This window comes from Mugil cephalus, chromosome 13 (genome assembly GCF_022458985.1).
Source record: "Mugil cephalus isolate CIBA_MC_2020 chromosome 13, CIBA_Mcephalus_1.1, whole genome shotgun sequence".
Lineage (NCBI taxonomy): Eukaryota > Metazoa > Chordata > Actinopteri > Mugiliformes > Mugilidae > Mugil > Mugil cephalus.
This window is the reverse complement of record NC_061782.1, coordinates 17,168,073-17,180,145: the sequence shown is the minus strand read 5'-3', so window position 1 is coordinate 17,180,145 and position 12,073 is coordinate 17,168,073. Positions and strand designations below refer to the sequence as shown.

The 12,073-nt window shown below is 45.7% G+C and overlaps 1 protein-coding gene across 1 annotated transcript; it reads left to right on the top strand.

The window, feature by feature from the left end:
- Positions 1–205: 205 nt before the first annotated feature.
- klf5a (Kruppel-like factor 5a) lies at positions 206–10,663 on the top strand. Its single transcript, XM_047602406.1, has 4 exons — positions 206–1,062; positions 2,138–3,293; positions 4,420–4,479; positions 7,179–10,663. The coding sequence occupies exons 1-4, from the start codon at positions 898–900 to the stop codon at positions 7,355–7,357; spliced, it is 1,560 nt and encodes a 519-aa protein (XP_047458362.1). The 5' UTR covers positions 206–897; the 3' UTR covers positions 7,358–10,663.
- Positions 10,664–12,073: the final 1,410 nt, after the last annotated feature.

Sequence of the window (12,073 nt, the reverse complement as noted above, 5' to 3'; positions counted from 1 at the left end):
ATATGAAGTCAGTTGACTTGAAGTTGTAATAAAAAAAAAAGTTGAGCCATGACTTTCTAGCAGAAAACAAATCTTTTTTTATTTTATTGAATACAGAAATTAGAAAGATGTATACAACACTTAATTTGATGTTAGGAATATTCCTGTTTTGTGCCTTGAGTCAGGATGTCTCAGGCTTTGCCCTCAATATTATGGCAGCGCGTCATACCAAACTAATAAGACAAGAATTTAATGTTAATAGCATATACAGTCAATGGTTAATACTCACAGCAATTATGATAATGAAGCCACATTTTATATAATTTTACTTGAATAACACCATCTTACATATTGGAAGCTTTTTCTTTCATCGTGTGACCATAAATGATTAATTTACAGTCACAATTAACTCATCCCGTGCCAGCTGCGGCTATGCGCACGGATACTCACACCCGTGTATGTTCCAAAAAGAAAATCATGACACACAAGAAATATCTGAAAAATTGCGAAATAACAGGTTGTTTAAGTACACGGGTTTAACCTTCAGCGCGTCCGCGCGCTCCGCCCGGTCCTGCACACTTTACGACACTGTTGTTAATGGGTTTAGATGGAGCGTAGGGCGGTGGCCGTGAATGAATGATCAAAGCGGCTTCTGGAGGCTTGGTGGGCGGTGCGTGCTCTGTATTTACACCGAGCCGCTCCGCCCTACGACGCGAGATAGAAAACTGTCTGTGGGCCGGAGGGATGAAACAAGTGGAAGGAGATGTAGCCGACAGGCACAGTTTAATTACTCCACCACACGCACTACACCTCGTCGGCTCCACCGCTCTTTTTCTCGGTGCGCCGTAGCATCACCACCATCATCAGTTTTTGCATAACAGGTCGAGCGATCGCTTTGCGCTGCTGCGTCGGAGCTTCATGGCCGCAGCACTCACGATGAGCGGCGGCGTGCAGGAGGATCCCTTCTACCCGCTGCAGAAGGCGGCTCTGCCCGCTGGATTCCCCCTGGACGAGTCGGCGCTGTTCGGCTTGGATTGCAAGATCGCCGAATCGGACAAGGGTGGACAGCATGACTACGCACAGGTAAACCTCTTTGAAATCGACTTTACACACAAGTGATGTGTTTCATTGAATGGGCGTGGCAGGTTATTATTTTTTTTAAAACAGTAAATCAGATTGTTTTGCTTTTGTTTTTGTTTTTTTTGTTTTTTTGTTTTTCCGCGCTGGCCTCCGAATTTCAGCCGGCCTCGCTGCGTTGATATCACCCGTCACTTTGTTTTTGCACTATTTTCGGTGTTGAGCGAGCAGGCTGCGACCAGCTGGACTCGTAGCCGAGCCGCTCCGCCTGCATTCACCGCATGTTTTCGGTGCCAGCCAGTTGGTGAGCAGTTGTTGGTCTCCTCTTGGCGTCCCCTCGCGCTGACGACAACTGACTCCAGCCCCCCGGACTGAAAAGTCCCGGGAACCCTGTCCCCAGTTAGCAGGAAACTTGTGCAGCAGAACAGAGAGGTCCATATAACAGCTGGTCGGATCAGGAGCCCCCAAATAGCAGCCCATCCCCAGACTGCTGCTGCTGCTGCTGCAGCAGCGGACGGGAGGCATGGGTGTTTCCCCATTCCCTTTCATGTTGCTGTTTCATCCTCTGCTGCAGGGCTTCTCTAACTTTTACACCTAAAGGTCCACTGGAGTTTCACCACACAGCTCAATAAGAATCCTGCGTTAAGTTACTCACACGTGGTGTCACTTCAATCAGGCTTCTTCTTTAGTCTTACCCCAACAGCACATGAGCAGATTTTTTATGTTTTGTACAGAGACGTTTTTTTTTATTTAGTTTTTTTTTTTTTTTTTAAGGTGTGATTCTATATTTCTTTCCACCAGAAGATAACCTGATCATCAACTGCTGGCCTCACAGCTGCTAGGTTTTTGAGTTCAGCCTTGCAGGCGGAGAGGGAATGTGGCAACCGCCTATTGATGACTACTTGATAAATGCTTTAGCCGTGACTGTCCTATCAAACCTTTGTCTTCTCAAAATAGAGCTTCAGAATAGTTTCATGGTGCCTCATGAGGAGCAGAGCGGAGCAGGTTGTGTTTCACCAAAGTTTATTTTTAATCTTATTAAAGCAGCCCTTTTTTTATGTTTGTCTTTTTTTGTCCACAGGCAAAGTGTGAGATGGACAGGTATCTCTCCCCCCAGCCCCTTCCTCTTCAGCCAAGTCCTGCAGACAGCCAGCAGAAGTCACACAGAAACGGTTCATCTGCCGTGGATCAGTACTTCGCTGACGATCACACCGGGGCTCCATACACCCTCAACATGAATGTTTACCTCCCAGACGTCGCCTACTTGAGGATGGGCTTGTGTCAGCAAGTGAGGCCGCCTCAGCACCAGAGCCACGCAGGTCTCACTCAAATCAAAACAGAATCTGCCTCCTCGTGTTTCTCCCCCAACCTGCAGCCTCACTGCCCCAACGCTACATCCGCGAGTAGCTGTGGCACATCCGGGCACGGCCCTGGCGGCATCGCCATGGAAACCTCCCCGGTAAACATGTCATTAGCAGGGTTACCAGACTTCTCCAGTGTTTTCAACCAGTCGGGAGGCGATTCAGTGCCAGAAGTGTTTGTCAAACAGGAAATGTCACCGCAGTTCGAGCAGCACGCTCTCCACCACCATGACAACGGTGGCTCGCTGTTCCAGCTCCTGAGCTCCGGCTTGGATCATCACCATGGCAGTGGTATGGAGGCTCAGCATCAGCATCATCATCACCATCAGCAGCAGCAGCAGCAGATACAACACACTTCCACGACCACAATCCACGCGCCTTTCCACGATTTGCCAGTAGCTTCCTCCACTTCTCAACAAGAGCAAACCTCCAAGCCTGCTTACCGCAGCCTGGGTGCCGCTGTGTACACGCATCCTCACTCTCAGGCGCACCCACATTTTCTCCAGCAGCAGCAGCAGCAGCAGCAGCAGCAGGTGCCCTACCTGCCGCCCTCTCCGCCAAACTCAGAGCCCGGCAGCCCCGACAGGCAGAAGGAGCTGCTCCACACCATGTCCCCTCCTCCCTCATATGCAGCAACTATTGCCTCCAAGCTGGCAGGTAACACACCGGGACTCGGACCTGGCTCGGGACCCGGCAGCTTAGCCCTCCCCCTCGCTGCGGGCCCCACATCAGTCCCAGGCCCATCCGCGGTCCTTCCCCAAGCCCCTGCAACCACCTCAGTCCCAACCCCGACGCAGAACACCGTGACTGTTCGCTACAACCGGAGGAACAACCCTGACTTGGAGAAGCGGCGGATCCATCACTGTGATTACCCAGGTTAGAAGAACAACGCATGCCCGCCTCTGCATCATTGTTGCCACTGTGTCTATTCTGTCACTGCTCTGTGGTCAGGTGAATTTCTGGTCCCTCGCAAAGGTCAGCTCTGAGAAAACCAGCTTTTATTTTGAGACTGCGCTGCATTTTTTTGAAATTACATGTTGCGTTTCGAACGACTTTCCCGGACCTTTGGGTCTCAGCTGCAGCAAAGAACACGTCGTACTGAAATCAGGATATTTTGGTTAAGCGGACGGTCTGTCACTGCCTCTCAATTAACTATCTGGTTTAAAAAAGTACTTTGCATTCATTATCTCGCCTCAAACGGCTGTGGCTCAGCCCTCGCACGGTGTTGTAAAATCATCGCTGGTATGATTGTGGAATGAACCTGTGCGTGGGCGTGTTAATTAGATAGACGTTCTCCTTGAGCCATTTGATCCGTTTTCCCACGCACGCACACACACACATACGTACACTTGAGATTGCTTGCTCAGATAAAGGATTTATTTTTTTAACTGGCTGATGCGCGCACACACACAGACTGTAGCTTTGTGATGTGCAGCTACTTGTAGGACTTGTACTGTCAACTAGCCTGTGGCAGCATGTAAAATAGGCTTAAGCAGAGCCTCCTGTCGCATGTTAGCACACGTCCAAAGTTCTTTAAACTCCAATGAAGCAGATCCGTCATATCCACAGATCCTTACTTCGCCCATATGAACGGTATATTAGTCACACTGCTGCAGCTGCTCAGTTTAATCACAGCAACGCATGACATTTTAAAGTCATTTAAAGTCATAATAAGGCCTCATGTTTCCTGTTTTGTGATCCTGGACCCAGCCTTAACACCTGACTAACAGCGTGTGTCATTAGTGCGTTCTGTTTAAGTGACACCAAATAACACTGTTGCTGCTGCGTTTCTCAAAAAGTCGGATACGTGATAGTGCAGTTTTTGAGTTTACACAACACAAACATTTACTATATTTCATTCCAGGCAGCTTCTGTTGTTCATTAGCTCAAATTTCTCGCATACCGCAGCTCGGTTCATTGGGTAAATACATATCTGACGCATGCGAATTATTTGGATTAAGCCTCCTGTTTGTGTTTATCTCCTTGTCTCGTCTGTCGCCAGGCTGCAAGAAGGTCTACACCAAGTCGTCCCATCTGAAAGCCCACCTCAGGACTCACACAGGTAAGACGTTTCCCTTATTGATTGACATTTTTTTTTTTTTTTTTAAGAGAGACATCAAAAAAAAAAAGTGCTGCCACATTGGACTCGTATTTCAGTATCTGCGCTGGCACCGTGTTGCTAGGCAGAGTGTTGTGTTCTTGGCATGTGTGTGTAAATGTATCCTACCCCATTCCCATCCACTGCCCAATATACTATTCCATCAAAACAGGTGGAAGTGACACACTTCTGCCAGGGGATGACTCTCAGACTATGTGGTCAGCGCTAGACGTGCGGTGCCATCTTTCCCAACATCCCGTTGCCTGTTTGGGAATTGTTCAAATGCCCTCGTACACTATTCTCTGACACTAGTTTGGCCGATTCAAACACACATAGGTTCATCCTGTTCCATATTCGTTCACTTGAACCACTGACACGTCACGGTTCCCTTTTCCCTTTTCCTCTCCGGCTCAGTTTAAATCACTTTCTTTCTTTGGCGTTTGCGTTTGAACTGTTTTAGTGTTTGGGTGAGCAAAGTCAACAAACAAGGGCTGAGGTGTTGCGCACCACCTCGCTCCAGCTAACAAAACAAAAGCTTCTGTTGATATCTACGCATTCCTCGCTCCTCCGGGTACGCACAAAACTCACTCCTAACCTGGAATCTGTTCCACTTGTAAATCTGAGCAGCCTGTTCTGAACATCGTTGTGGGTGTGCGTGCCTTGCATTACAGTACGGGGAACATGACACGACAATTAGATCTGGCATCGCTCACGCTGCAGGCTGATTGCGTTTATTGCAGTTATTACGGCCCACAGGATGAGAGCGCGACACGTGAAATGTTGCGTAGCCGCACATCCGCGTTGCTTGGGTCCACCTTCCTCGATCGCTCGCACCCTTTCATTTGGTCTAATCATCCTCTCTGTTTCCGTGCCATCCTCCCACCTCCTCTTCTTCATTTCTGTCTTCGCCTGTTACTCATTCTACGTCTCTTATTCAGCTGCTTGAATGCACACTTACACTCTCACACACACACACACACACACACACACACACACACACACACACACACACACACACACACACACACCTGTCAGTAATCTGTATGAGATGATTCCTAATGCGTTTGGGTCCCAGTGGGAGTTCCCACTCTAATCTCCATCAACATCCATTACCCTGATTGTTTGTGTGTCTGTCTGTGTCTGTGTATGTGTGTGTGTGTGTGTGAGTGGGTGGATGTGATTTGAGAGTGTTTTTGTGAGAACTGAACACTCTGTTCACTCATTATTATTATTATTATTATTATTTTTTTTTTCCCCTCAGCATCTTTTCATTGTCTCTCGTCACCGCGGTCATCGTGTGCGAGTTTGTTTCTGTGTTTGGTGGCGCTGCGATTCCTCTTGGAACAGGTCCGCTGTGGTGTTTTTTTTACAATGCCGCAGAGCTTGCTGTGCTTGTTCTAAAGTGTCAGTTAGCTCACGTGCCAAAGACAATATTTTTTTAGGCACCTCGACGGATTGATGTACGGATCGGATTGTTTTTATTTGTTTTACTTTGGTACATTGACATTTAATGGAGGGGAAGGTTTTTTAAAAAATAAATAAATAAGTGAACAATGTCAAAAGCATTCCGCCACATTTTGCTGCACTTTTTCCATCTCATGTACAGAAAAAAAAAAATATCTTAACTAAACTTGGATCTCACACAACCTTTAAAATTCAAGCGAAAATGGGGCAGATTGTGACAAATCAGAAAAAGCAGAGGAAAAAACTTTCATCTAGACGGCAAAATCTCTGTTAAATTCCGTTTTAGTTTGTTCTTACAGCACAGTGATTCACATTTGTGGTGCGGGTGCACTGAGAAAGCAAAAGATACGTCCTCACTAAAATTAGACTGGCCGTAGGTGCGCATGTGAGTGTGAATGGTTGTCTGTCTCTGTGTGTTAGCCCAAAAAAACATCTAGAGGACACGCGGTCATAGCAGTTGACAATGGGAATATTAGATGTTACCTCTCTAAACCTTTGAAAGCACAGATAAAAAGAGACAAACCAAAGAAAGAGAGAACTTTAGTCACGTTTCGATGTAATTGAAACCCAAAGACCCAGCAGAAATGGCAAGATACAGTGTGTGTGTGGCTGTTTTTAGTCGCACCAATTAAACTCCATTCACCTCCACTTTAAGACTTTAAGACTGGTCTGAAATGGTTCATGTGTGCTGGCTGAGCTGCAGGCCCTAAGGCAGAGGTGGGCCCTGAAGGAGAGAGGTCTTGCTGGTTTCCCTGGGGCTTTAGCCTGGTATTATTGGAGTGACAAAGTGACAGAGAGCTACATCCATCAAAGAGAACAGCCCAGAAGCAAAGGCAAGACAATAGTCAACCAGCCAGCGTGAGAAACTTGTGCAGCTTTTGAGTTTGAGTGCTGGATGAATGCCTGTGAGTGACAGCGTTATGACTGTATATGTTGTTAGACAACTGCAGTTTTCAGTAGAGCTCGTTTTCCCAGTTCCTCCACCCATCTGAATCATTTAAGTCAGGGAATTAGCCCGTGTTTTCATGGTAATCGGTGTCATCAGCGCTTTGTGGGAATTCTTATTGACACGGCTTTGCTCTGCTATAGTGTGCTGGAGATCATGTGGTCAAGGAAGGAACAGATTTCTGTACTACTGTTTGCTCAGCTCGTCAGAGGGCAGCTGCACTCATTCACCCCCGTTTTCCTCTGTGCCGCAGGTGAGAAGCCATACAGGTGTACGTGGGACAGCTGCGACTGGCGCTTCGCCCGTTCGGACGAGCTGACGCGCCATTACCGGAAACACACGGGCGCCAAACCCTTCCAGTGCGCCGTCTGCTCTCGCTCCTTTTCCCGGTCCGACCACCTCGCCCTGCACATGAAGAGGCACCAGAACTAGCAACACTTACGTGCACACACACGCGCATACACACACACACATGCTACAGATGTACAAGCACTATCTCCACACCCACAAAGACACTCGCCCTCACACGACTACGACAACGTTACAAGCCGCCTGCTGCACAGCGGCTTCCGCTGACATCACAGCTCCTCCTGGTGCTGCTATCGTGTGCTAAAAGCGGTACGATGGCCTAACAAACATGTTGCTCTTAACCTGAAGTGGGACAAATTGGAGCTTGTAAAGTAGGAAGCTAGAGGCCAGGAGACGTTCCTGGCCCATTAACCTCCACATATACCTTCTTGGTATAGGTTTCTTAGGACAAATACAAAAAAGAAAAATGAAAATGGTAGCTCCAGATTGTGTTTCCAGTCCATTTGGACTCTTGTGTGACTGGAAAGAAAGCACTTAAAACAGTATCTTTTGTCCTTATTCTAACATAGAACTGGCTTCTTTTTTTACAAAAAAAAAAAAAAAGAAAGAAAGAAGAAACTTTTGTTTGCAAATCTAGTAAAGCCAAAACTTTGTTTACTCATTGGTTTGTTCTTATAACTGGAAAATCCAGATTTGATTTTTTATTATTAGCCAAATCCTTAGGTTTTGCACTAGAATCTGTGATCTCCGCCTTTTTTTTTTTGGCACATGTATCTCATTCACCACTGGAACGACGATTATCACTGCTGGACTGGATCTCTGTGAACGCTACACACAAATCGTTGCTGTTCGGATATTAAAAATTGAAGGGATTTGTACTCCGGAGAGAGGCAAGATAGAACACGGGGAGAAAACACTAGAGCGAGGGAGAGAGGGGTGGAGACGGAGAGATAGAAAGATTTTTGATTTTATAGGGAGGAGATCTGAGGACGACTGAGGAACAGAGGGAGGTGGATGGATGCTAAAGAGCAGCACTTAGGTGATGAATTATTCAGGTTGCCTTTCGATGGATTTCAAACCGGAGAAATGTAAGCAGAACCCATAGACGAAACCTCGACTGCATTCGGTTAAAACAGATTCCACTGTATTTGATGCACAAGCTTGAATTAAGCCTCTTCAAATGACTCTACGCCAATCTCATCCAGCGCTTGACTTCGTTTAAATCGTTTAACCAAAGCATCATCTTCGACACCTTATTAAGTGCCTCCTTCTCTGGTTCACGTGTTTTTGTTCTGTGGTAGCTGAGCTGTGATCAGTGTAGTTTTAAACACACATGGTGCTTTTTGTTATTTCTTAATCTATTGAATCGCTAGACTCAGTTTGGAAAAACAAAGTCAACTTCATTGTAACGTAACAGCTCGGCTCTGGCCACCTCACGGACATCCTGACATTTGTGTGGAACTTTTTTTTTTTTTAATTAAAGTGACAGTCAGTCCTTTTCTCAGTGGGGTTTCACTATCTGACGATGTACACAACTAACTTGCAGCTTGGCTCTATCAGTCAATCGAACGTGGACACGTGTTTTGTTAAAGGATGGGTTCACTCAGTGCTCAAAGTGGGGGGAAAAAAGTACCAGTACTCTCCTTATTCACAAATTGGCGTCATCCAGTTATTAGGTCCTACCTTCTGACCTGCTACAATGAGTGACTTATAGTACAAAATATTTCAGATGTTCATGGGAGGAATTTTATGTAATCCAAGCAATTACCATTTCAGCTGTCATAGTATTAATGATTGACTGTTTACAGTAGTTTTAATGTTTGGTGCAATGAAGCCCACAATGCCCAAGGTGTATTACAGTTATGGCAAAATCCCTGGATGCTCATGCTCATGATGTCGATTTAAATACGGTCAGCGCGGTTATTATGTCCGTAGCTGATTCATTGCCCATGAAAGGCAGTTTTTTGGCTTTAATCACGCCATAAACACCCAAGCTGGCAGGTGTGCACCTCTGTAGATCAAGCACATAGTTTGAAGTCTGACAAAGACGGATTGTTAGTGGATTTTTGTCATTTCAAGAATCTCTCAAGAATACAGCTGCCTCGCGGGTGATCCAGATGTCCCTCGGACTGCCTACGCTACCTTTTGTGTGTGTGTGAAGTTGGCTAGAGTTTGACTTTTGGAGCTCTGTCGTGTCATCTTCTGCCTCCATCTGCGTTCTCACTGTGCCATTTTGTATACTAGGCCAGCGTTTGTGTTGGGTTCATTTAATGTTATGCACACGGACATAGGTGATTCCCAAGTAGCGCCATGTCCTGCTTGAATATTGTGTTAGTTTTGGGCCATTGTGAATCACACATTGGACTTTTTGACCAACAGTAAACCAGTTGTTTGCACTTACAGGGCATTTCAACCAACAAAAAGGGGTGATTTGATACCTAGGTTTACTAGGTTTAGGTATGTTGGAGGAATTGTGTGTTTGCCTGGTCGTCCTAACAAAGCCCTGCTGCTAAATTTAGGTTGAAGCTCAAAGGTTTGGTTTCCAGAACTTGATGAACTAGGGCCCAAATGGGAAGTGAACATGTTCTCTGTTGGACAGGAAGTCCCCTCAGAGAACCTGATGTGGAAAGAGTACTGACTGGCAGCTTGTGAGAAGTTCTGGTTTGCAAGAAGACACCAAAGAGTCTAATGAAAGGCTTCCCACACACTTCGAGCACCGGGTTTCTATTAGTTTTTGTCTTTGAAAGGTCCATTTAAGATTTTGTCATTAAATTTTCTGGTTAGATGTTTTATCCCCCATATTTAAAGCCGAAACCTCTCTGAGAAGCGATTTCATGAACAACTAACTCTTCCAATGTACAGAACGTATGTTTGAACAAAGTGTGAACCTATCCTTTAATATCCACCTGAATGTCCAGTGGATGGTGTGATTTAGCCTGCACCTATAACTGTATTTGTTCATTCACTGCAGGTAGCGTAAAGATAATATAGCACTGTAATGTATCATGGTAAATCTGACTATTTATTTGATTGTGTAGAAGTGGGGGTTGTATCACATCAGCCGTCTTTTCCCCAGCAAAAATGCCTTAATGTAAATATATGCACTGTAAATACTTATTTTGTTTTTTTTTTGTTGTTGTTTTTTTTCTTCCTCTTTTGTTATGATTTTGTAAACAATAGGGCAAAAAGAGGAAAATGCCCCGCATCCAAAAATATTTGAGCCTTTTTTTTTGTTGTTGTTGTTGTTCCTTTGGTTTTCTTGTCAAAACTATTTTGATGCCATCGTTTTATATATTGTCCTTCCAACAACTTATTTTGTAGATTATTTTTTTTTTCTTCCATGGTAAACGTTCCAAAGACAAAAGTTGTTTTTTCTTCAACTGAGTGAAGCCGATGCTAATAAAGTCAACTGACACTTTTACAAACGTGCTCTTGGGTTGAAATTAATGGGCAACTGGGTTGTTTTTTTTCTCCCCCTTTTACCTGCTGACAACATGTAGCGGTGAGGTTTGATCCGTGAAAGCGATACCATGCTGTGCAGATAGAGAGCGTGGTGCCCGTGGGACATTAGAACAAGCCTCATCAAGGCCCAAATAAAACAAACGAGCAATAACCACAATTAATCTTTCTTAAAATCTAGGCAAGTTTTCTGTGCGAGCGCTGATCCTCTGTTAAGGATTTTTCTGCGGTAGAGCCGACATGCCTTCAAACTTGAGATTGTGCCTAAGGAGATAAGAGGAGGGGAGATGTGGAGGAGAGGTGAAGCACTCTTGTACGGGACCTGTGAGTAACCTGCAGCACCCTTGCTGATCAACAAACAATAGTCCTTTGATATCCCAGCAAGAGACAATGGACAAGAAAATAAATCTGACCACCACTCGGGGACCGGTGGGGAATCCCACTGCATCGAAGTGGACGTACAAACATGCACACACACCATATGTTCTTGGTTTAAGTCATAAATGTGACCCAGGGTCTCTGTTGTAATCTACCTCAGATGTCAAAAAAGAGGGAGGCGGAGGGGAGAGAGTGAAAGAAGTGAAATGCAGAACAATCTAAACAAAAGAATCTCTGGAGAGACCCAATCAACCACTTCCGTCCTCCTACATCTCCTTCTCCTCCTCCGCTCTCCTTATTTAATTTCATTTTTCTCTCTTTCTCTTTGTCTTTCCATGCACCGTATCCCCCTCTCCTCCCCGGCGGAGAGTATTGTATGAAAGTCCAGGGGCGCCGCTCCTCGGGTCAGAGTGGAGTCTGTTCTCATAACCTGTTCCACTCCTCATCGTTTTCCCCCTTTTTAAATCGCGCACCTCTTCTCCCCTACGTCCTCTCCTCTCCGTCTTTACCTCTTAAAACTCGCGAGGAGACATTTTATTTCAGCCAGTTCTGCTCTTTATTAAAAACTCTCCACTCCGTCTCTTGCCAAGTTTTCAAATTTGTAGGAGTAAATGAAAAAGTAGACGTGCAGGTGTTTGCGAATATTAAAAAAGTGACGATGAACATCCTCCACACACACGCACACACGCGCGCGCACACAGACACAGACAGTGGTGATGAGTGAGTGGGAGCTACCGGTTCATGTTTTGGATCAACTAAATTAATGTCACACATCTGGAAGAAGGCTCCTGCCTGCTCCACCCTCTGCTGTGCTGTGTTGGTGTGATTCCCAGTTTCCCTTTGTGTGTGTGTGTGTGTGTGTGTGTGTGTGCGTGTGCATGCTGGTATAATGTTTCCAGTGCTCCTCTCTTGGAACAGACCACCCACTCAGAAGACCAATAGAATGACCACGGGGAGCCCAGATAGACACACACACAGACACACACAGACGCACACACACAT

Bases quoted from the DNA above. Each gene is read 5' to 3' on its own strand.
- klf5a (XM_047602406.1), top strand. From the start codon at position 898: ATGGCCGCAGCACTCACGATGAGCGGCGGCGTGCAGGAGGATCCCTTC. The intron at 1,063-2,137 runs GTAAACCTCTTT...TTTTGTCCACAG, and splicing joins GACAGCATGACTACGCACAG to GCAAAGTGTGAGATGGACAG. The intron at 4,480-7,178 runs GTAAGACGTTTC...TCTGTGCCGCAG, and splicing joins CCACCTCAGGACTCACACAG to GTGAGAAGCCATACAGGTGT.